Here is a 25,111-nt window from a genome sequence, read left to right as displayed (position 1 = left end):
AAACACCCAACCACCCGGCCAGATACTCAAATCACCCATTCGACATGTTACGAGTTTAATGGTTCGAGCTAGTCTTTGTTAATATTTTTTATTTACTTGATTTGATAAAAATTAATTTATTTTAGGGAATTTAGGGTTATATAATTGAATTTGGGCTGATTTAAAAAAAAATTATAACAATCGTGGCTTGAATCTTAAACGGTAAAGAATATGTTTTTGGGTCTATATATACACTTATCCTATATAATCACTTATTAAAAATGAATTTAAAAAAAAACAAAAAAAAATAGTTGGGATTTTTGCTTGACATATATAAAAAAATTGGTTGGGATTATTCATTAATAGAATTATTGTTTACTGATAGAATAAAAAAGAAAATAAATAATTTTTATATAATTTATACAGATAATTACGTTGTATTTATTTTTTTTAATTAATTATAATGTAAAACACGACTTATGAACATTTACACTAAATATATTGATTTTGTGTTAAATTGATAATATTATTATATAAAATTTTATGTTATAGTCCGATTCAACTCTGGTTTAATGTCAATTGAACCTTAAATCATTAATCATCTATGTTCACTGATTTTTAGACTAAATCAAGTTTGAAAACCATGATATAAGTTGATAAAAAAAAATGAAAACAAAGAGTAGGGGAAGGAATGATGAAGATAAGTTAGATTGAAAAGTGAATGTTCATGGGTTGTGACAAGGATGCAACTCTTGCCTTTCATCCAAACCAATCTTCTTTTAGTTGATGGATGTCGATGAAAATTATTAGCCTGAGGATGGGCCACGCATATAAATATAAAATAATTACAAGTACGCAACAGGCCTGCTACTTTTGGGATCTAATTTTTCTGTGTTGTTATAATTTTTTTAAAAAAAATTGAATAAAAAATTTATAATTTTGGCAACAATAATTAAATTTAGATGGAATAAAAATTACTCAGTGAAAAAAAGAAAGGAATTTTAAATCAATTTATAAAATTGACATAAATCAAGTGAGTGGGAGATCACACTTCTTATCAAAAATTAAATTGATTACGTGTGTGACAATGATATTGAAATTAAGTCATTTATTATCTGAGTACTGCGATTTTGTGGATCTTGCTTTCAAGACCTACTTTTATATTTTTCCCCACTTGCTTACAAATAATGATGGGATGCTTTAGAATTATATTTAAAGGTAAAAAAACAACTATGTCAAGATCACATTGATCAATCTTTTACAATTCATAATCTGATTGATATTATTTCTATTGCTTTTTAATATTCATCATTTTTTTTTAAATAGATGATTAAAGGAGTGAAAATGTTGATATTTAAAATATTTTGAATTAATTTTTTTATTTTTTAAATTTATTAGAGTATTTAAAAATGTAAGCGGGCGAGTTGGGGAAAGGGATGACTCTCTTCCCCGCCTATAAAAGTTCGAGGTCAAGGGAGGGCGGATTTCTTTATGAAAACTTTTTTCTTTTATGTTTTTTTTTAAATTTTTTATTTAAATTAAAAATATAAATTTTAAATATAATTTTAATAATATATTTATTTTTTAAAATTATAATATTTAAATACATAAATATATAAAAATAAATTATTTTTTAATAAAAAATAAATAATATATTATTGTTATTCAAGAGTTGATATATTTTCCCATCCCCACATCACATAATATTAGAGTTGGATTGAATTAGGTATAGAAATAATTATTAGGTATTATTTTATGTGCCGTACAATTCACATAAGATTAATTCTTTTATGATTAATTTTCTAAAAAGCATTTTTTTTTTTGAATTTTTCAATCTCAACATCAAACGGTAACTAATTCTCCATTTTATCAGACAACTTTGAAACTTTTTTCCGCAGTGAAACAAAATTGGCGATACGATCAACGTGACACAATTTAAATATTAAAAATACTTATCAAATTCAAATCCGAATACAGTGATTTTCAATGTACCCTAATTATTGTCATCTATAGTCCTCCGTTGTAAACCACAAATATAACTTTAAACCAAGTAGTATACCTGGAGTCAATTTTGTAGGCCAACAAATTCCCATAAAAAAAAATTATTGAAGTTGTCTATTATTGAATTGCGATTGAACACAAAATACTTTGAGAAACCTTATTTGTTAAAAGAAAGGAAGTGGGTAGCCGTACCCAACCGAAATGCAGGTAAAAATAATAATAATAATAATAATAAACCAAGAGGATATTAGCTGTTTTGTGCGGTGGAGGCAGCATTATAATTTTGATGGAAATTACATGTCTAGTGTTTCACTGTATACAGAGAGAACCAACCCCACTTCAGTTGTCTTTGTCCTCCTTTTCTTTCCTTTTCTCCAACAGATTGTTCAGAAATGAAACTTCCAGAGAGTTTCCTGTTTCTTTTGGTTTCCCAAATACCATGGATTTTGTTATGTACCAGGTGAGTATACCATATTCTCTTCCCATTGGTAAGATACGAATGAGACAGACCCTGCACCTTCATGTCACGTGCATATAAGCTTGTCCTTTTAACAGAAAGAAAATTATTTGAACATGGTTCAAATGGGACTCCTGATTTTATATATATGTAATATCTTTCTAACTTAATATTTAATAGAGTTGAATGTCAAAAAAAATCAATATAATCGATTCTAAACAGTTTGAGATTAAAGATGTAATTATTTCTAGCTTCATAAAATAAAATGGAGTGCTATAGTTTATAAGATGGGCACTCAAACTTAAGATGACATAGCCTTAAAGTTAAGGGTGAGATCCAAAGGAGGAAAGGCTTACAATGGATACCAAAGCACCCACAGACGAGGAAGGGCGTAATAAGTAATGAAATGCTTTGAGAAGTTGAAAATAAGAGTATATCCGAAAATTTCTGATAAGTTAACCTTTCAAATTGTTGCTGAATCCATGAGCAGGCAATAGAACACCTATCGAACTGAAACATCTTAATAATCAGAGAAAAAGAAAGCAAAAACAATTCTCATAGTGGTGGCAAGCAAAATGAGAGCAGCCTAAATTGTGAAAATGGGATTATAGGAGAGCAATATAAGTGTTGTGCTTCAAGGCGAAGTGATGGAATGACAAGAAAAACTTATCAAGATTTGGATTCATGATAAATTCAAAACACAAATCCATGTCTCATTTATTTTACATATCGATTTTATCATACATATTGTGTCTTGAAGTTACGATGGAACAGACCTAGATGAGATGGTATATATGCATAGTTATTAGCGCGCCCTCGCTCTCTCTCTCTCTCAGGGGCTCAACCCTCTCGCCCCTAAGCCTAGCGTTGTGTTGTGTGTGTTGTTCAAGATTCTAACAAGATTCTAAGCTTTATTTTTTTTTTTTTCTTTTTTATTGAGCATTTTCAAGGAAAAAAAAAACAACACAACTCAAACAAAGCAAACCCAATATATATATATAAAAAAAAAAAAAAATAAAAAACATTTTTTTTTTTTTTTTTTTTTTTTTTTTTTTTTTTTTTTTTTACGCTCGCTCGGGGCGTGCGGCGCTGAGCTTGCACCCTGGCGCTAGGCTCTAGGACTCCTTGGCGCTTTAGTGCGCCTTGAGCCTTTAACAACTATGTATATATGGTTAAATGAGATCCTCCAATGAGATTTCTGATCTTGAAGGAACGATGTCTGACTTGCCAATTTGGTCATTTGCTGAAATTCAAATTTCCAAGAAAAAAAAATTAAGGGGATAAAAAGAAAAAGAAAAGAAAGAAAGACCAAAGAGTGGCTAAAGGTGACTAATTAATTAAAAGGCTAGCTCCTTCAGCTCTACCCTAATCTGGATATCCATAACAAAACTACTAGACATGATCCATTCTTGCGTACAGCTCAAGGGACAAGATGACATATTTGAGACATTAAAACAGATTATTCTTTGTATAATCAGACATGGATGCATTCTGGCAAGCAGAGTTTATATGTAAGAAAAAAAAAATATTCACTAATTATTTAAATGTTTTGAGGATGTATTTGTCACTTGTCTGAAAGCAGAGTTCATGTACTTGTTAATTTGTTATGTGTAATTATATTATTTAAAACCAAAAGAAATAAAAGAAATCTTCTGTTTGATATATTTTAATCTATCTGAAGCAGGTATTTTAATCAGTATTATGAGTATCTTTCAATATTTTTTCAAAATAATAATTATTATTATTAAGAAAAGGCCCTTTTATTTGTCTTAAACATATTAAAAATAATTTAACGTCCACATCCATGAATGGTGCTCATCCACTGGTTTCTGATCCTAGCTTCCAAATAAGCTACATTGTAAATTGCAGCAGTAAGTATGTTACCACTAGATTAGTGCCCGGTGGAAGAAGGTAGCAGCACAAAAGTTTGTTTAAAATAATTTTTTTTATCATATTGTTGTAGCCTTCTCTTGTCTTTTCTTCACTAATGCCACGCAACACCAGATCCTTCTTCCTCATATAAAGACACCTTTGCAACTCATTGTTGACACACCACAACACACCACCAAAAGCTTTAACCAAATGAAGACTATCAATACCTTAGCAGGTCTCACTCTCTCCCTTGCCATTTTAATCACTTTTTGCCAATCTAATGCAGAACAAAGACAACCGCTTTCCACTGTTCTCAAAACTGACCAGTTTCTTAACAAAGTTGCTCACTGGGTTCATCAGCAGATTCAACCCCAAGAACCAACACTGAAACTAGCACCCCCTACACTGCTAGCAGGAATTTTATGCTTCATAGCTGCTTCTATATCTAGTGCAGGTGGCATTGGGGGTGGAGGTTTGTTTATTCCCATACTGATTATAGTGGCAGGTCTAGACCTCAAAACAGCTTCAAGCTTCTCAGCTTTTATGGTTACTGGAGGGTCTATTGCTAATGTCATGTGTAACCTCTGTAGTCCCAAATTTGGTGGTAAAGCTTTGATTGACTACGATATTGCACTTTTATCAGAGCCCTGCATGTTGCTAGGAGTTAGTGTTGGGGTAATTTGTAATTTAATTTTCCCAGAGTGGCTTATCACAATTTTGTTTGTTATTTTCCTTGTTTGGTCTACTTGCAAGACTTGCAAGAATGGGGTTCTGCACTGGAGAATGGAATCAGAAGAGATGATGAGAAATGGTAATGAAAATTTGGAAAGTTTGTTGGTTAAAGATGGGTTTAGTTTTACAAGTGAAGTGATCAAGAGCAACAAAAAGCCTCTTGTGGGTATAGAAATGGAAAACAAGTTGGGTTTTCCATGGCAGAAATTGGGGCTCTTACTGTTGGTCTGGTTCTCTTTCTTTTTCCTTTATCTTCTTCGTGGCAATCGTTATGGAGAGGTATGCACTGATTTATTCCTTCTAGAATTCTCCTCATTAAATGCTATTCCTCTTTTTAAATTAAAAATGTTGAGATCAGTGATTTAGATTGTTACGCCTCGTTCAGATTTATGACCGAGATGTTGTTAACAAGAAGGTCTTTTGGTTAATTACTGCAAATAATAAAGCTGTCATGTTCTCATACCAGTAGGAAAGCTCAAGATTAGAAAAACTTAAACGTAAGCAACCATGGTATAGAGTTTTAGTTGTGGAATTCCTAACCTCAGTCCTCTAGCCAGAGAATATCTACCAGATATGGTCCCTCTTTATTGTGATGTGTCTACTTGCCCCTGTTTAGGACCACTGGTAGCACCAAGAAAGAGTTGTGGGTAAGAAAAATGGTAAAGCAGACGGCATTTGGCCATATTCTGCAGCCACTACTTAAAGATTCCAACTTTTGTAAGATAGTTCAAAGAACTTTGCATATACCAGGTGGTAGTCCATCCATTTGTTGTCAGGCTCCTGTTATTATTCATTATGCAAGGAACTGAGGACCTTGATGCTGGGGTCTAGATAAGTCCAGGAAAAATCAAAGTGACAAATGTCCCTCTCTATGCAAAATTGGAATAAATGAAATATACTTGGATTTGGACTTCTCAAAGGCATAGGTGAAGCACATATATGGTTCTTGCAAAATGCTAGAGTATCAATCATAACAGACAAATAAAATCGGTCTTATCAATACATTTTATTAGTCATTTTCTTTTTTTTTAATTTATTTATTACTGTCATTTTCATTCACAATGCTTAGCAATATAACGAAAAAATTTCAGGTTCCAAAAAGAAAAAAAAAATGAAGAAATAGAACTCACCTGGTCATTTTCATTCACATCTCAAACTATGCGCAGGGCATTGCACGAATGAAGCCATGTGGAGTAAAATATTGGATTATTTCATCACTTCAAATTCCTCTGGCAATAATTTTCACAGCATGGATCCTATTGAGAAAACAGAACTGGCAAAATCAAACTGCAAACCAACAGGTGCCCAACGTAACCAATTGAAGAAAATTAGCCTCCTCTACTTACCATTTTAGTCTAAGATATATGCATAATTAATTAGTTAATTGTGTTTAATGGACACTAAGATTTTTCTCAAACTTCAAATTCTTGCTTTAAGGACATGGAAGACTCAACAAGAAACAGAATGCCAAACAGGTTCGTTTTCCCAATAATGGCACTACTTGCAGGAATACTGGGTGGAGTTTTTGGTATTGGAGGTGGAATGCTTATCAGTCCACTTCTTCTTCACGTAGGAATACCACCAGAGGTGAGTTATGGTACTACACTACTATTTCTCAATTAAGGCCCCATTTGGCATTGAGATTCTATATAAATAAATGCTTTTTAAAAAAATACCATTTTACATGCTGCTGAAGAAAGCAATGTGGAAAAAAATTTTTTGTTATTTTAAAGTTCTTATAACTACAACATATCAAATTTAATTTTAAATTAATTTTTAATATCCTCTAACTAACATATTAAAAAAATATTTTTCAACAGCAGTTTCAACGGCAATAATAAACAGGTTCTAAGATTTGTTAGTCACCATATAGTTCTAAACAATTACTTTACCTCATTTTCCAGGTAACTGCAGCAACTTGTTCCTTTATGGTCTTCTTTTCATCTACCATGTCTTCGTTTCAGTACCTATTATTCGGAATGGAGCACACAGACACCGCCCTTATCTTCGCAGCTATATGTTTCGTTGCTTCACTCCTTGGATTGCTGGTAGTACAAAGAACCATACAAGAATATGGCAGGGCTTCTATAATTGTCTTCTCAGTTGGTATTGTGATGGCATTGAGTACAATTCTAATAACCAGCTTTGGAGCTATTGATGTGTTGAGAGATTATAAATCTGGCAACAACATGGGCTTCAAATTCCCCTGTTAAAAAAAAAGGAAAGAACTAAGTTTTTGAGTGGCTAGCTCTATATGAAAATAGTAGAATTACCTCTCATATTTGAAGCGGTATATAATCTGGCAACAACATGGGCTTCAAATTCCCCTGTTGAAAAAATGGAAAGAACTACGTTTTTGAGTGGCTAGCTCTATACGAAAATAGTAGATAATAGATAAAAGCAGACACTTAGCTGTTGGAACTTCCCTTATTCCCTTTATCAAGCATAATGATGTAATTTAGGCTTTTGATTTGAGTTCTAATATGCAATGTCGAGTTTCTCCAGTCAGCTGTTTTTCCACAGATCTATTTGACAAAGGGAAATGGCTAGGGGATATATAAGAAGTATAATTTCAGGTAGGCAGAGATATCATAACTGATTTTAAAGATGTTTTGCAAGTTTTGCACTTCAGTGAACGTAAACATACAACAAATAATTATCTAAGTTTCATTTTACTTGAACAATCTAATATTCATGCAATTATAAAGATCTTAGGACTTGAAATTGAACAAAAGATATACTAAAATAAACGAAAAAGGAGAGAAACAAAAATAAACCTCAACATAAGACTAAAAGAAGAAAAAATGGAACCACTACAATACATGACAACTGATAGGAATTAATATCAACGTAGGCCAAAAATTCTTCCGCCTGTTGAAGGAATGCAGAACCAAAACTCATGCCACTTAAGCAGCTGGAGAGCGTAAAACAGGATCCTTTGAGGTATCAACACTAGCAGGAGGCATAAGCCGCCACATCAGAGCTCCAGGATAGCCAACAAAAGGTAACAACTTGCTACCAACAACTTGACGGGGGGAAGAAAATGGAGATGGGATGGCAGGAGGATGAGCAAAAAATCTTGCTCCAGAACTCAAAGGTTTTTACTTGCTGCTCAAGGTTCTCTTTCTCTGTCTTTAGCCTGTGCTTCTCATCACGAAGTTCACTCTTCTTAGCCTACACATGCAAAGCTACTCAACATACTGACAAGCACTTTGGCCCAATTTCCTCAGAATAATCGGCAAAATTCACAGATTAAATATGATCTAAAATATATTATGAAATTCTTCAGTTTTTTTTTTTATATACATAACTTTACTCCCAGAGATACCTTTAATTCATTGATCTTATCCTGCAGAATCATTTGAATCCATCAGCTTCTGAGCTTCATCCTGTAGCTGATTCACCACTTTCAAAGCATCAGTCAACATGGCAGATTTCTCCATTGTAGGAGGCCTCCCAGAATCCAGAAGAGCACCCAATTCCATAAACCTGGAGACAATGTCAAACTCAACATGAGAGAGAGAGAGAGAGAGAGAGAGATAGAATTAAAGCACTTGAGCATGCCTGTCATTCAGCCTATCCCTCCGCATTTTCTCTCTACATGCTTTCGAACCAATTGCACAGCTAGATCGAGGCCTCACCCTATGATGCAAAATTAGTGTGACAAGAAAATTAAGTAACCCTCGAAAACATGAACTCAAAGAAAATAAATAAAAGCTATTGTTTTCATCTGCCAAGTGCAGAAGGATAATACTGACTAGTACTTTTTCGAGATCTACTTTCCTTAAGACCATCAGAGTTCCCAAACAAGCCATCAAACTTCATGCTAAAAATATATATATAAAGTAAACAGGAATAAGCATGTCTGTCAAACTTGACAGAAATGGTCCAATGATTGGAGTGTTTCACAATCTCAAAGAAAACATGACCCATATTGCTGGAGTACAATTATATTGCTTAAAGACCTTACTAGCTAGATATTTCAATGTCCATTTTTAGTCAACTACAGAGGATTGAATTAGCAATTTAGCATCTCTCAGTTCAAGAAGGAATATTTGAGTGAACCATTTGACCATACGGGCATGCAGTCAGATGGTTCCTAACCAACATTCAAGTGTCTTTATATAGTATACCATTTCAGATTCGATAAACAGAGGAAAAAAAGTGAAATAAATATTGTGAAAACAATAAAGCATGGTAACAATTCCTAGAACCAATAATGTATCAAGTTGCCTACAACCCATCAAATAATATCAATGAAACTTCACAAAAGCATTGCATTACAACAAATACAACTCCCACCAACATTGTAGAACCGAATGTTGGCAATTAAAGGAGCTAGAAAAAAGAAAACGTGTAAACACCTTAAAGAGGCATTATCAATGAAGGAAGGAGAAGACCGGAGTCCTCCGGAGGGGTCAATAGACACGAGGTCACCTCCAGGGACAGTAATATCCTATATCAATCCATAATCAAATACCCAATTGGCATTATCATTTGGTGACCCCATCTCCTCCGTTTGTTCTCTGGAATTTCAAGACTTCCGACTTGTTTCTCTCGCCAGGTGCGAAAACGACGACAGCGAAGCCAATGATATAGGTTAGGTTGGTTAAGATATGAATGGGAAAAAAGCACAGAAAGAAAAGGGATTTGAGAACAAATAGGAGACTCTCATCGCATTCCTCCACCACCACAAACAAGAAAAGGCATAACAAAACGAAAAGGAAAACTGGAGAGAAACTGCAGAATTTATAATTGGGCTTTTCGGCCTTCAGGTTGAACCTTTGGACTTTCCAAGTTCCAACCAGCCTTCAACTGTCCTGGTCCGTTCAAGATGAGCTTAAGAACAAGGGTAACTTATTATTAAAGTCCTTGTAATTACTCAGTCTCTATTATTTTAAAGTCCAATTAAAATATTTTTTATAATCAACGTTTAAACTCAATCAAAATTTATTTTTAAATTTAGTATTCTTTCTAGTTTTTGTACTCTTTATCTTTTAATTCTTTCTCCCTTAACCTATCTATTTTCATGCTTTTTCTCTTAACAAATTGAGAAATTTATAATTTGGCTTTGAATTTTATCACTAATAATGATTTGATCCTTGAATTTTAAAAATTAAACATTTTAGTCTCTAATTTCTGCTTTGGTTAAAAAATGCAAGTCCTTCCATTCATTTTACTACGAGTCTCCCTCCATCCATTTTACCATGAGTCTTTCTAATTTTAATTATTTTAAGAGAGAGAAAAATTTAAAATGACTATATTAACCTCTCTATTATCTCTTTTTTTTTTCCTCTCTCCATGTAGATTCTCTCTCTCTCTCTCTCTCTTCTCCTCTCCTGCTTTTCGATGCCTCATCCTTATATCTCCTCTCCCCCTATTTCTCCCTATCAGAACTTGACCCATAAAAACATTTTTATTGAATCAAATCAAACTTGTAACTATAAAAGCTCACTGTTCTCAAATCCTCCTCAAACAATTGGGATTGCAAATTGCTTTTTTCACTTGGAATCCACAACATTCATCCCTTTATTCACATACACACTCAAACTCACCTCCCTCGTATATCTTTGTCATGGCCGTTTGGTTATAGCCACTGGAAACTCCATTATCACTATCTCCACCACTCTTGCCACTACAACTACATCCTATAGCAATTAAACAACCTGTTGAAAATGAAAATGCCACCCCATTTTTGGCAATTTCTTACTTCTCTAATTCCTGTCAACAACCACAATTATCCAATTCATCAATTATACAATTACAATTTCATCATTTACTGATTTAAAATGCAAAGGAAAATTATGATAAACAGATAATCATCAATGGTACAACAATTTACTATTGAATTCCAGCAAGATTTCTCCAACAATGAAGTTTATTTCCCTTACCCAGTGACCCTCGACCTCATCCAAAGTCCAAACCAAGAAAGCAGAGGAAGACAATAAGTGACTAAGATCACCAAAACCCACAACAAAAATCATTGGAATTACTTTGTAAAAGTCAAATATGCTTAAATCTCAAGTCCCAAATACACTCCATTTATAAAAAGTCAAGCAATCTCAACAAAATCCATCTAATTGTATCCCTTGACTTGATTTCCAAAACTACAAACCTAAACTATAATCCACCAAGAATGATTACAAGAAATGAACTCTTGTGGGGTTGCGGTGAAGGAGAAAAAGAGACTGCAAAACCCATCAAAATATCAGTGTAAACGACATCCATAATCATTCTCCTTTCCTTCTCCTCCTTGCCATCGATCTTCTTTTCTCCTGCGCGCTGCCTTTCCTCTATTCCCTTACCATCAATTTCGATGGTCCCTCCTTCTTTCTTAGTCACCAATGGTGATGGGTAACGAGATGGGTTTTTGGGTTGTGTGAGATTAGAGTGGAAAATGGATTGGGAACTTGATGAGAGAAAAATTATGAGAATGATAGGTCTAATGTTTAATAGAAAATTGGGAGAGAGAATTTGTGTAGTGCTTTTTTTTTTTTTTTTTGTTAATTCAACAAATTAATTAGAATCTTATTTTAATGAAGGGTATTTTTATCACTTTACTCAATATTAAACAACTTGAATTAAAATAGACGAAGATTTCGATTTGATGAAAGCAAAATAAAAGGATTAAATTATTATTTTTAAAATATAAAGATCAAATAGTAATTAGTAACAAAACTTAAAGATTAAATTATAAATTTTTCTAAAAAATTATAAAAATAATGAAAAAATAAATTTTAATTGAAAATTAAAGTAAAAAAAATACCATTTATTCATTTTTTTTTACTCTCTAATTCCCAATTCATTTTTTATTCTCTCAATCAATCTCACTATAAAATTAAAAATCAAAATTAAAAAAAAAATCAATAAATATTCTTGAAATTTTCCACTTTTAAGTCTAAAGCCAATCAGGCAAATGACAAATATGGGACCCAAAAGCCAATGGAGTTAAATGGTAAGGCCACAAAGTAAAACACTTTCTAACTACATGATTTGCGACAGTAATCAACATATACAAACCACAATCATCAACATCGTTTCTGTTTAAAGTGCTGCTCCACCGTCCACCATAACCACATATTTTACCTGTTCATAATATACAAGATCTCTCTCCACTCTCACACAACGCCACACACACACACACACAGTAACTAGGCTACAGCCACACGAATGGACTGAGCAAACCCACCAATCCTTTTCCTTATCTCCTCTGGATTGGCACCCACCAGCCTGTCAATTTGTGCACCATCCTTCATCAGCACAAATGTAGGCATGGCCTTTACCTCCAGTTTAGAAGCCACCTCCTAGCCAAACCACACACACAAAAATGCATTTGTAAGCATATCATAATCCAACCAAGCTTAACACGAGAAATATCAATCGGATAAATTTCAACAAGTGTCCCTGAATTTATATAGTTATAAGACTACAGTTCTTTAACTTTAAAATGTAACATAAAACCTCCTAAAACTTTCAAATTTTACACAATAAAATCTCTATAACTTTCAATTACTGATTTTTTAGTTAGAAACTGATGTGAATAACTCCCGCATGGTGCTTAGTCAACATTTCTCTCTCCTCTCTTGTGCAAAGTGTAAAATTATTCTGTCTATAGAGAGAAAAATGATTCAATTTACACATAGCTTAAGAGAGAAAAAAGAAATACTAACTATACTCCATGCTGAAACTGTTCAGGTCAGCGTCTAACTGAAAAACTGGTAATTGGAGGTTAGAGAAATTTTACTATGCAAAATTTGAAAGTTGATGGGGTTTTATATTACATTTTTAAGTTGAAGGACTGTAATATTACAACTAGATAAGTTCAAGGACAGTTGTCAAAATTTATCCAATATCAATCTGCAAGCCTTGTCTTCATCAAGTGATTATGACAATCTATTGAAACACGGCTTTTAAATTAGCTTGTCATTTTGATAGTGAGATGATTATCTATATGCACATGAACGCTCACAAAAATATCATAGAAGAGCAGCCATTAGACATTTCTAATTGCCTAATTAATTATCTTGATTAAATAAACATTAAACTCATAGTTGTTTATCTCCTGATCTTAAACAAAAAGATTGTCATTGGTATAAGGTATAACTATCCCAATGAATGCAAATTAGCTAATTCATAACAACCATGTCCGTGAAAACATTTGAAATGATGTATATGTTGAAATATATGTTGCAAAAAATCTGCTAATCATTCTACCAGAACATAAGAATATTAAGAAACCATGCAAGCACTGCAAAAGTCACACATCTAGAAGAACAAAGGTTAGTGAACTAAAACACCCAAGACACCAAAAATTCATCAGAAGTGGACACTGGAACATCCCACTGCAGAACCTGAAGTTAATTGCTCAACTGAGAAGTTTCCACAAGATGGCCACTACTCTTGTAGTGTCAGTTACAGGTTTGATGGAAAAAGCTATAGTTTAGCTTGAACACCTTCCTAAACTGTTTGCTCAACAAATGATCATTCAATCATCATCACCTTTGACAAATAAGATGCCAAAATTGGGATGATCATCAAATGAACATAAGTCCATTCACAACCCTTGTAGCTGTAGCTGCTGAGTGTTCATGAGATGTAAGTGTTGGGTTTAAAGGAAGAAAAAACTAAGAAATTTAAGAGAGGTTTATGCTAGAACAAGTAGGAGAAAGAAAACCATAAATTCATTACTAAAACAGAGGATTTACATATACAAATTCAAAGATATTTTTCCTTCCTTTTCTTCCTCATTTTCTTAACTCTCTCAAACTCTCTTTCCAGCTCTCTCAAATTCTCTCTGCTCTCTCTCTTTCCAGTAGCAATTCTATCTATATCCAGTAGCAGTAACCTCTTCCTTTTATAGGGAAAGATTGCTTCTTTAGTCAACATAGCCCATACTTGCACCATGCTTGGATATGACTTTTTCTTTACTTGTATATACTAAATCTCATCAACTCCAACAGTAAGCTTAATATAATGCAATACATTAATCAATATCTGTGATTTTGTAAGAAGAAAATAACAGTTAGTTTGAACCTTATCAAACACCAGAGCATCTTTTGAAATTTCTACACATCAAAAGACTAAAACATACAAACAGAGTACATGATATTAAAATACTAATACCCAGAATCATATGAAAATTGATAAAAAATTACCTAGTATAATATTCCTGGTGTTATAAATCATAATCCATTGATGAGCTTCTATATGACATAACAACCAAAATACATATACAATACATCCCTGACCTCATAAAAGGTAATCTAGTTGGCAAATACGTGAAGGACAAGCTAATTCATACCCTTGTAAAGATATTTCTTAGAAATATCCACCACAAGAAGTTGAAAACAAACAATATCACAAGATTCAACCTCTAATGCATTCGATATTGAAGTCAAGGATTCTAATACTGCTGTTTCTGTTGTATTCCATCAATATATCAATTATTCCGCAGCTTGTCAGAATGCAGAAACAAGAAATTTAAGTATACAGACAGGTGTTCACTGAAAAATTAATATATTACCTTGACTTCATCGACATCAACAGCTAGAAACAGGACATCTGGATAAGCCGAGGCTAATTCCTCGAAAAAAGGGTTCATGGCCACAGAGGGGATACACCATGAAGCAGTAAAGTGTACAACAATCTACAACAAGTCAAACTAAAAAATGAACATCAATGAACCAAATGATTTGCCAAAAGAGATTTCTTTATTACAAATCCTCCAACTCATCTCCAAAATCAAACAAACCTTTTGATTGGTAATCAATTAATGTGTATGGATTATGGAAGACACATATTAGATTGCCACTTCATGGAATCAAAGGCGGTGGTCTGAGGCTTTAGGCTAAATTAAAGAAGATTTTAAATAGGAACCATATAGCAAGAATCAACTATGTTACATTACAGACAACTTCCAGGTTGAGATGGCTATCAATATTCAATGCCCCGAATTTTTTGGGTGATTGAAATTTAATTCTTTCTAAAAATAAAAGATGGGAAGAAGGGGCTAACACAAGATTCCCAGTACGAAAATTGTAGAAACACAGAAAAATAACTTACAGGGCAGCCTTGATTATTGGCTTGGGTAACATAGAAATCCCAAGACTCCACCGAATCCACCTTCACAACTCGTGACTTAGCTTGCTGCTCTTGGGTCTCCATCTCGTCTCCTTTCTTCTTCTTCTTCTTCTTGTCTTGGTTTCTCTTCTTTACCTCCTTCCCTGGAGCTTTTGATTCTTGTTCTAGACTAGAGTAGACACTACCATTTCTTTCATGCTTCCATTGCTACCAGATTAGCAAAATATGAAAGGTTCCCTGTTGGGACCCACTTATATCCTCTAATCTATCTAAGCCTTATTGGCGAGTACAGCCAATTTGTCACTTGTCAAGGTAAAAACTTTAGAACAAGAAGAGGTACCCCACTACACAGCACCCTGAGGCCAGCGTTGCTTCTCTGTGCCAAGACCCATGAACCCATGACCCACCTTTTCTCCATAGATAGAATTGCCATTGGTATCAAGGGTAGGGTCCCCTTAATTGGAGGAATAAGGAATACAGATATATTTTTTAAATATATTAAAATTTCTTAAAATGGAAGGAGCATCAGCACGCATCACAATTCACAAGGCAGTATATGTAAAAGCCAACAGATTAACAATCTTCATAAAAAAAAAAAAAAAGTTAGGCCTGATGTTCAAAATATGATGTGACGGCGACCGATGCTGAGAACGGAAAGTTGCGGGTTTTCATTTTATTGCAGGAGTGGATTGGTCATTATCTTGAACAATCTGAACATTCTAGAGCTCAGATGGTCCGCTAAGAAACAAGAATAATAAAAATATTTATCTATTTTTTTCAAAGGAATAAAAATATAAATATTTTATAAATATTATTAAAATAATTAACAACTTGATCGACTGAGTTACAATATTCATAAAAATTATTTGAATTAAAATATTTGAATTTAGCAGTGGTAGATGTAGCCGTTAGCAGTGGCAGATATAGCCGATAGTAGCGGTATATATGTTGACTGTAGAAGTCTTTAGATTCAACTCTCCTATTTCTCGCGTGTATATATAATATAAGTTTTTTAAATTTAAATAATAATTTTAATATTTAAATCCTTTTGAAATTTAATGAAAATTTATTTTAAATTATTTTTTTATTTTAAATCTAATTATAATTAGATGAATTTCATATAAATTAATTTTATATCAATTATAAATTTAAAATGTAAAATACATGATGAGTTTCATCTATTAAATACATAATTTTTAGTCTAGACAATAATTTCTCTAACTTTATATATTCTAATTAATAATTTATATTTTATAATTTTAATAATTCTCTAAAATATTTAAATTTTATTTATAAAATTTGTTGTAAAAAATATATTCTATATTTAATTAATGTAAAATTCAAACTCACTAAGTATTATTTCTTAAATTTGAATACATATCAAATTCAATTATTGGAGTACTTAATAAGCTCATCTCAAAAGAAGTCAAGCAAATCAAATACTCAAAAAAATCATAGTTATTAAATTTAAATCGAACCAATTGATTTAATCAATGAATCGATGAATTGGTTCTCAAACTGATCTAAATTTATAATTGAACCAGACAAAGAAGTAATCCGACGTGACCCGGTAGACTCTGCGATTGAATTGATAAATTGGTGTGACCTAATTAACCCGAGCAATTGAATTATTTAATAAAATCTTTTTTTATTTTTGGCATAGAAAATTAAATTTAAAACTTCATAAAAAAGTTTTTAAAATTAAAATTAATTGAATTAGCTTGGTAGCAATGTGTTTTTCATTTTAATATATTTATTTTTTAATATATACTTAATATTTCATAAATATTAAAAAATGTGTTTTTCATTTTAATATATTTATTTTTTAATATATACTTAATATTTCATAAATATTAAAAAAATATATATTTAGAGAAATTATGTATTGTATTACTTGAATACTTTTATGTAAAATTTTAAAATACTATTAAAATTTATTAAATATAAGTTAATAAATGTTAAATTTTTATTTTAAATAATTAAAATTTAATTTAATATTTATTTATATTAATAAGTATTATATTTAATTAATTTATATATTTAATTAATTTTTAATAACTCGCTGATTAAATCATTGATTCACTAGTTGAATCACTTATCATTTACTCAATCTCTATATTAAGTCAACCTCTGAACCGAGTTTAATAACACTGCAAAAAATACTCAAATTGTCTATCAAACTAGCAATTATCATATTTCCTCAAGCAAAAAAACATATTTATCATTATCCCTTTCTTCCTTTACTTCCATGGGTTAGTCCAGATGAAAACAATGGGCACTAGACAGTGGATTTAGGAGGGTTAGAAAAGTAAGCATAATCAATAGGCTGAATAGCATGAGAATGAACTTAATCAAAGCACTTCCAATACTTTTTGCTTCCAAATCTCATATATAAATCAATTGCCGATGTGAAATTACACCCACAGATTATGAAGTCAAGCTAATAGAACAGCACAGCTCTTTTTGGTATTTTTAACATTCAGGGGTCACGTTGCTAAGCCAACAATGTGAACTCTCGTCCCATGTGGAGCGAAAAACATGATCCTAAACTAAGCATTCCAAGAATACAAATTAGTTGTTCAGATAATACATCTACAAACAAGTGTTCATCATACAAACTCGAGGCATAACGACCCTTCTTATAGATATCAGTTACTCTGAAACAAATTATTTATGTCAAGATGCACGACAAAATAAATCAGAGTCAGCCATAGCTCAAGCGTGAATCAACAGGTCGTACAGTTGTCTGACGTCGAGGAATTCCAATTTCACAAGCATTAACTCTAGCAGCAAATCGAAGAGAACACAGTGATTCACCAACTGAAGTGGGCTCTGGTGAAATATTGACAAACATCAAGGTTTTTGAATCCCCACCTAGACAAGGCTGTTGACAGAATCAATCAAAATTAGAAATTTGATAATCTAAAGTAAACCGGCCTGGTTAAAAAGGGCAAAGAAGCTGCTCTTGTTTTCTTTTCCTTGATAGTTCTTGTTGAAGGAATATAGTTGCAAGAAATGGCTTTACCTGGAGAAGATATGTCAATTTTGAATTCCTGAAAGGAACATGATCTTCCTTCTTTGCAAGGGCAAATATTACGTCACTTAAACATGACAAACTTTTATTGATGGCCTGTTTTATATGGGAAGTTAGGACAACTGGATCAAGGAAAAAAATGAAACAAACTTACTAAAGAACTTGAAAAGAAAATACCTGAGTTTCCTTCAACCTATCCCCAGTTGCCCCGCTCCTTGAGAGTCGCTCGCTTCCAGCAAGGTCAATGAGGTTTAATACACCTTGTACTTGTTGTTCAGTGTTCTAGCATTGTAAGAAAGAAAACCAAATAAATAGAGAAATAATAGAAAAAACACAAGTATCATTTAGGAGATTACGGACCTCATTCACCCCAGATATTCTTAATGTGAACACAAAATGGCTTCTTGATGACTGCTCATTCATTTGTGTCTTTCCTACAGATCTAGAAAATCATAGCACCAATTAATACATAACTGAACTAATTAATCCCAATATATGAACAGCTGAACTAGATTCACAACATTGTATATGTTCAACATACTTTTCATTATAAATGCAACAACACTGACATTTTTCATCTCAGAAATTTATCAAATACAAAAAAATAATGAAAAAAATACATTTATAATGTAAAACTACATGCAGTCGGCTATAAAACGCAACACACACAATGAGCAATGCAGTATGGTATTACCTGCTTTGGGCAGCTTGCCGTAGAAGAGAGGAAATCTCCTGGATACTACAAACATCAACAATGGTGAGGTCAGTGACTTGTGTGTTGCCATTTGCATCATGTTTTATAGTATACTGCTTCCCAGTATTTTCTGTAGCACTTGATCTATTTGTCAATAAATCACGAATGTTTTCGTTGTATATCTCCAACATTGAAGCCTATGACCATTTGAAAAGTATAATTATTAGAATTTTCAGTCAAGTTAATATGTTAAAAAAATCAAATGTTCTTTGGATTACCTGCATTTTGTACTTCCAACCCTGTGCTAAAAGGGACTGGCTAGCTTGAAATATTTGTTCTAGAGATCGAGGTATCAGCCCTTTTTGATCTGGAGCCTCTGTCTTACCCATCATTGTATAAGTTTTTCCAGAACCAGTTTGACCGTAAGCAAAAATGCATACCTACAGAAGGCAGCAAAATAGCACCCATAAATACACAAAGCTACTAAGGCAAACATAATGAGCACCATCAACATGCACTTTTGCCAAAAAGCCAAGAGACCATGACGCTTTAAGTACAAAACAACTGAACCAAACTATTATTTTAACATATACACATTTGATAATCTGGACAATAATACATCACATTTCTATCAGTACATTTTCTGATTAAAGTTATTGCTAGGGAACACAAATAGCGCCTTTACAAAGACAACAGCTAGATTGGATGAGGTAGAAGTTCTAAAAAAAGTAATCAAGTAAACTTGAATTTATATTATATAGAGTCAAATCAACTAAGAAGAAAGGATGAGCTGCACGTAACATGGACTTACCTTGTAACCATCAAGCGCACTCTGTATCAGTTGAGATATTTCTACAAAAACATCTTGCTGAGAAGCATCATGACTAAACACCTTGTCAAATGTGAAAGGATATTTCTGCCCTGCTTACAAAAAAAAAATAGCATTTGATTAGCAAATGATAAACTTTTGCAACAAACTTAAATCTGCCAATGCAATTATTAACTGATCAAAAATTAGTCACAGAAAAAAAACTGTTCATACCACTTTGTATCAAGTCAATTCCCCGACCAAGAGTTTCTACTGACGTAGGATAAGAAATAACAGGCGCTTCTGTTCCAACACTATCATCTGGTAACGAAGGTCGCACTCTACAGAACACTCGAATATTCCCCTTTAATTCCTGTGATACAAGACATTTCATTACCCATTACGGCCTAATGTTTACAACCATCCAGGGAATTTCATGAAGTTCATAAATAATAAGGAAAAGGAGTGCATTACGGCCTAATGTTTACAACCATCCAGGGAATTTCATGAAGTTCATAAATAATAAGGAAAAGGAGTGTTACCAAGATAGTGTTATGCAGCTTTTTCCTTAATTTTTCTCCTTCGATTAATTGATGTTCTGCTTCCATAAGGCGCTCTTGCAGGTCTCGTGTAGTTCTTCTTTGTTCTTCAAATTCTGTCCTTGCTTCTTCTGTTGATAGATCAGCCATCTAAAGAAAACAAATAGTCACTAATGATTTATTAGCAAAACTCAGAAACTTAACCGCACAATTCAAGAAACTTTAGATGATGCACCTTGGGATAGTGACGTGAGAGGGAAATTAATTACATCTTTAACTTGAACTATTAAATTAAAAATTACCTTTAACTTCTCATTAGCAGCAGTTAACTGGTGCTCTAATAAATGTATACGCTCTCTTTGAGTAGAACATGTCTCCTGCACCAGAAAACCTAGTCTCAGAAATTGGGAATCTGTATGTGTAGAACTTAGGAAGTGGTCTGAGCAAACCTCCAAGGATTTTGTTTTTGCCATCAAATTATCTATCTCGGCAAAAGATTTGCCTGTGCTTTCTTTATACTTCAAAACTTCAGCTGTTAAAGCTTGCACCTGTGCTGTTTGGCGATCACGATCATCTCTGACTTGCTGCAGTTCCCCTCGAAGGCATTTGACTTCATTAACTAATGATTCTTTCTGATTCATAGCCTCATCTTGGGAAGCCTGAAAAGCAATAATGAGGAGAAAGAAACCAGTTAAAACGCCTCAAGTGCCAAACAAGCATAAATGCAGCTACTAGCTGAATACCTAATCAAAGAAACTTACTCTGGATAAAGTTAATTGATCTTGTAATGAACTGTAGTGACCCCTTAAAGTACTAAGGTTCTCCACTATAGTTGCTTTCTCTTTTTCCACTCGTTTGAGAGACTCGCGAGCAGTTTCAAGTTCAGCATGCAGTTTGCTATTGTACTGCTGTAGACTTAGGTTGTACTCTTGCAATCGCTTATACATATCATCAAGTGATGTAGCCTGCAGATTTTACCAAATTTACGGGTCATAAAGTGGAGAAACATGCAAAGTACAGTACAGTCAACTAGAGAAAAGTAAATTCGCTAAGCAGGGCGCATGGAATCCACCAAAGTCATGGGAAAATTCGCCCAAGTAGATAGGAGTGGCAACTCAAAATGAAGATTCAAACAACCTAGATTAGGAACAAATTATATGTTACCCTCTGATTAGCTGCCAATATATCTTGCTGAGCTTTTTCAAGCTCTTTTGAGAGAGAAGCCTGCAAAGTTTCTACAGCAATCCGAGCTTCTTTTTCTCTTGTATGACAATCAATTGCATCCTAGTTGTCAAATCACAAAATAAAAATCAAAAGGGAGCAAAAACAGAAGAATTCCTTTGAAAAAAAAAAAGAAGAAGAAGAATTACATTGGATAACACAATGCATTGAATTCATCCTTACCAATTTTTCTGATTCTTCTTTTGTGAGTTTCTCCTGTAAAGAAGTATTATCCTTCCTTAATTGGGAAATAACTTCATTAAAGTTCTCTTCCTTGTTTTTCATCTCAACCTCTAAAATCGCATATATGAGTCTAAATTAATACTTTAGCAATAAATAAATAAATAAATCAATATTATTTATTCATTTTTACAAGATTCTATCTCTGGCAAATAATAAACTGTGTAGCAATCCAAATGGAGGAAAATCATGACAATGTAGTGGCAAAGGGGAAAAACATATTTATTTAAACAGAAACTCCGCAAGAAAAAAGGGCAAAATCAATTATGAATCAGTGTGGTAGTCTTAATTATCGTTCTCCATGACCACAACAATGTATGAATTTCTCAATTTTGAATCTATATCTTAGTGAAGATCATTATTTCAGATATGCAGTATTACCCGAATCAGCACATCTTTTCTCGGAAGACTGCAAAGCATTTCGAAGCTTCCCCTGCTCATCAACGTGGGCTTCATCTCTTTTCTGGAACCATTTGATGCAAAGCTTGAGCCTGTTATTAAGCTCATTCACTAGTTCCAAGTTGCCCTGCCAAATAAAAACACCAAAAGAGTACCAAAATTCTTAAAAGTTGACCAAACAAACAATTTTGATTAAGCCAGATTGCAGTATAAAGATTGTGAGCAGAACCTTGTGATCAAACTTCTTCATTTTGGGCTTCTCATTCACCAATGCTTCAACTTCTTCTTTTGTGAACTCGATGTTCTCACTCTCCGAACCCTCAGTGCTGCCTACATCACCAGATGCAGTAACATCCTGCCTTTTGTTAACTGACCCAAACGGCTTGCGGTCAGTACTGGTTGGTCCCCCAATTCTTCCTGCACCAATCCTCCTACGCTTGTCTAATGGGACACCACCACCACCTCCTCCACCGCCAACACCATCCTTCTACAAACCGAAAATTCATAGAATAAGCAAATGCCAAAGCAGTGAACAAATCAAACCAAAATACCAACTGTTCAAAAACAACTTTTCAGATCTAAAACCTTATTCTACATTTATTTTCTTTTCTCAGCAACCAAACAACTCTACAAATGAAAGAAATGAACATAAAAAAAAATAAATAAATAAAATTAGGGCTTACAGCTGAAGGGCTTCGAGGAGGTCTGTTCTGGTTCCGAGAAGCCATAATCTGAACTCTAAGAAAACTAAGCCGAACTCAAAGCAGAAGGTTTCAACAGATTCCTATGTGGTGCATTCAAGGAGGTCAAGATTCAATTGGAGCCGTTGATTTCCCTGATGAAAGGAAGAGTTCGAAATCAGTAGAGTAGAAATCTGGAGGCAGAGAGAGAGGGAGAGGGGAGGGGGGGAGCGCTGCTTTGGGCGGCGAGTGAAATTTGAATGGATTTGAAATGAGTAGATCCGGCGCTAGTATTTTTCAATTTGGGCCCCTCAAATTATGTGAACGTTACACCAACGCTGGGCCCAAGTGGATCGGGTTATAAATTCAAACTTTGAACCGATTCAGCCCAATTCTAGAGGCCGAGAAGAATTGATATATATATATATATATATATATATATATATATATATATATATATATATATATATATATATATATATATATATATATATATATATATATTAATTGAAAATTATTTTAATATATTTTAATATATAGTTAAATATTTTCTTAAAATCATTTTTAATATTTAAAAAATTTTTCCTAAAAAAATTGTCTAAAAGTAGTCATGATTTTGTTCAAAATGGAAACTAAATTAATACAATCCAGAATTAAAAATCAAATCAAAACATCAAACCTTAATTAATTAAAATCAATCTTAAATTGGATTGGAATTTATCATCCAATTTAGAGAGAAAATCATTTTTTTCTTAAAAAAATCAATAAATTCAACTGCTATATCCAGAAAATAAAATAATATAATAAAAATAAAATATTGAAAAATAATAATTACAAAAAGACCCCTCATATACATTATGTTTTTTATTTTTAATTTTGATGCTACCTATTATAAAATAAAATTAATTAAAATAAATATATTTTAGTGTACAATAAGAAAAATACAAAAAATTATAAGATATTCTTGGTGTATTAATTTTTAGTGCACCATATACTTATAAAAATTTAATTATCTCATAAATTATAAGATATAAATTTATCTCATTATGTAAGAATGAGTATGTGCTCTAAATCACTTAATAAAATTTCATTGTTATAATATTGAAAAATATTTAAAAAAATTATTTTATTAATTTAATTTTTAAAAAATTATTTATTTTTTAAAAAATTATTTTAAAAATAAATAATACAAAACAAAAACATAAAATGAAATTGATATCAAACGCCTTAATAATTAGTTTTTTAACCTTACAAACAATTATTCTTTCATAATAAAAAAAAAAATTATCCTTTAAAAGTGATGCTTGTAAAAAGAAAAACAAAATAGGTATGTGTCATTTTCGCGCTTCATCTTTAATTTATTATTAATTTTTTTAACTTTAATTTTATTTTTAAAAAATTTCTTTAACATATTATAATAAATTTTTCAATTATATTTTTGGCTTTTTGTCTAAAAATAAAATTAACTTTTCATCTCATTTTGATTTTAATTAATTATTAATTATTTATTAATAAAATCATTTTACTTATTTATTAATTATTTATATTTTTTATTATTTAATATTATTAATATTTATAACAACTCAAAATTTAAATTTAAAATATTATTTTATTAATCTAACTTAGTTTATAATATTTTATTTTTATTTGTAGGATAAATTTAATATAAATTCAAATTCATATAAAAATGAATTTAATAATTATTAAATTAAATATTTATATTAAAATATATATATAGATATAATTAATTAAAATTTATCTATAGAATATATAAATTTATATGTTGATATTTAATTTAATTATGGATAATTATTTTTATATTTATAATAACAAATTAAATATTTATTATTTCAACATTAATAAAAAAAAGGAATGAAATTAAATGCAAACGTGTCTCCTCTTGCTATCATTCTTCTTCCCCAGGAAATCCCATTGTTATAATACAGAAAACATATTTTTTAAAAATTACTACATCAACTTTATTTTTTTAAAGTTTAAATTTTAAAATAAAATAATATAAAAAAGAACATAAAACAAAATTGATATCAAACGGATTAATAATTATTTTTTTCAAACTTAGAAACAATTATTCTTTCAAAGTGATGCTTGTAGAAGAAAAACAATGTAGGAATATCTCACCTTTGGCAAAAGTTCTAATATTGTAATGGCCATGGAAACAAGGATAAGTTAAGGGCATTTTCACTTTCATCTCCCCTCTTTAATTTATTGTAAAAAAATTTTAATTTTATTTTAAAAAAAATCTTTAATTATTTTCTGGATTAAGAATAATTAACTTACTCTATTATTCATTTCTCCATTTTATTCTCTCTTTGTTCTCTTTATTTCTTTTATCTTTATAATTAAATTAATTAATA

General features: G+C 31.9%; 3 protein-coding genes and 1 pseudogene across 3 annotated transcripts; 1 reads left to right on the top strand and 3 right to left on the bottom strand.

Annotated features, from left to right (window-relative positions):
- Positions 1-4,367: 4,367 nt before the first annotated feature.
- Positions 4,368-7,545, top strand: LOC110634755 (sulfite exporter TauE/SafE family protein 5). The gene is made up of 4 exons (XM_021783895.2): positions 4,368-5,320; positions 6,208-6,342; positions 6,479-6,628; positions 6,946-7,545. Exons 1-4 carry the CDS (start codon positions 4,520-4,522, stop codon positions 7,252-7,254), a joined length of 1,395 nt encoding a protein of 464 aa, XP_021639587.2. The 5' UTR covers positions 4,368-4,519; the 3' UTR covers positions 7,255-7,545.
- A 140-nt stretch (positions 7,546-7,685) lies between these two features.
- On the bottom strand, positions 7,686-11,025 carry LOC131170363 (transcription factor ILR3-like; annotated as a pseudogene).
- A 972-nt stretch (positions 11,026-11,997) lies between these two features.
- On the bottom strand, positions 11,998-15,427 carry LOC110634757 (thioredoxin-like protein CXXS1). Its single transcript, XM_021783897.2, has 3 exons — positions 15,104-15,427; positions 14,565-14,687; positions 11,998-12,345 (listed from the first exon to the last, which is right to left on the bottom strand). Exons 1-3 carry the CDS (start codon positions 15,203-15,205, stop codon positions 12,193-12,195), a joined length of 378 nt encoding a protein of 125 aa, XP_021639589.2. The 5' UTR covers positions 15,206-15,427; the 3' UTR covers positions 11,998-12,192.
- Positions 15,428-17,468: 2,041 nt separating this feature from the next.
- LOC110634773 (kinesin-like protein KIN-14C) lies at positions 17,469-22,981 on the bottom strand. Its single transcript, XM_058130382.1, has 17 exons — positions 22,740-22,981; positions 22,286-22,543; positions 22,039-22,183; positions 21,601-21,710; positions 21,361-21,480; positions 20,958-21,161; positions 20,646-20,855; positions 20,499-20,573; positions 20,200-20,346; positions 19,892-20,030; positions 19,661-19,770; positions 19,128-19,289; positions 18,850-19,046; positions 18,516-18,597; positions 18,333-18,437; positions 18,147-18,251; positions 17,469-18,005 (listed from the first exon to the last, which is right to left on the bottom strand). The coding sequence occupies exons 1-17, from the start codon at positions 22,782-22,784 to the stop codon at positions 17,826-17,828; spliced, it is 2,394 nt and encodes a 797-aa protein (XP_057986365.1). The 5' UTR covers positions 22,785-22,981; the 3' UTR covers positions 17,469-17,825.
- Positions 22,982-25,111: the final 2,130 nt, after the last annotated feature.

The sequence above is a fragment of the Hevea brasiliensis genome, chromosome 11 (genome assembly GCF_030052815.1).
Source record: "Hevea brasiliensis isolate MT/VB/25A 57/8 chromosome 11, ASM3005281v1, whole genome shotgun sequence".
NCBI classification, from domain to species: domain Eukaryota; kingdom Viridiplantae; phylum Streptophyta; class Magnoliopsida; order Malpighiales; family Euphorbiaceae; genus Hevea; species Hevea brasiliensis.
The sequence above is the reverse complement of the archived record's forward strand: the minus strand, read 5'-3'. Positions and strand labels throughout refer to the sequence as shown.

Bases quoted from the DNA above. Each gene is read 5' to 3' on its own strand.
- LOC110634773 (XM_058130382.1), bottom strand. From the start codon at position 22,784: ATGGCTTCTCGGAACCAGAACAGACCTCCTCGAAGCCCTTCAGCT. The intron at 20,856-20,957 runs GTAAGTTTCTTT...ATTGCTTTTCAG, and splicing joins ATCAATTAACTTTATCCAGA to GCTTCCCAAGATGAGGCTAT. The intron at 19,290-19,660 runs GTAAGTCCATGT...TGCCTTCTGTAG, and splicing joins GTGCGCTTGATGGTTACAAG to GTATGCATTTTTGCTTACGG.
- LOC110634755 (XM_021783895.2), top strand. From the start codon at position 4,520: ATGAAGACTATCAATACCTTAGCAGGTCTCACTCTCTCCCTTGCCATT. The intron at 5,321-6,207 runs GTATGCACTGAT...AACTATGCGCAG, and splicing joins GTGGCAATCGTTATGGAGAG to GGCATTGCACGAATGAAGCC. The intron at 6,629-6,945 runs GTGAGTTATGGT...CTCATTTTCCAG, and splicing joins ACGTAGGAATACCACCAGAG to GTAACTGCAGCAACTTGTTC.
- LOC110634757 (XM_021783897.2), bottom strand. From the start codon at position 15,205: ATGGAGACCCAAGAGCAGCAAGCTAAGTCACGAGTTGTGAAGGTGGAT. The intron at 14,688-15,103 runs GTAAGTTATTTT...GACTTGTTGTAG, and splicing joins CCAATAATCAAGGCTGCCCT to ATTGTTGTACACTTTACTGC. The intron at 12,346-14,564 runs GTAATATATTAA...TGGTTTGGCTAG, and splicing joins TTGATGTCGATGAAGTCAAG to GAGGTGGCTTCTAAACTGGA.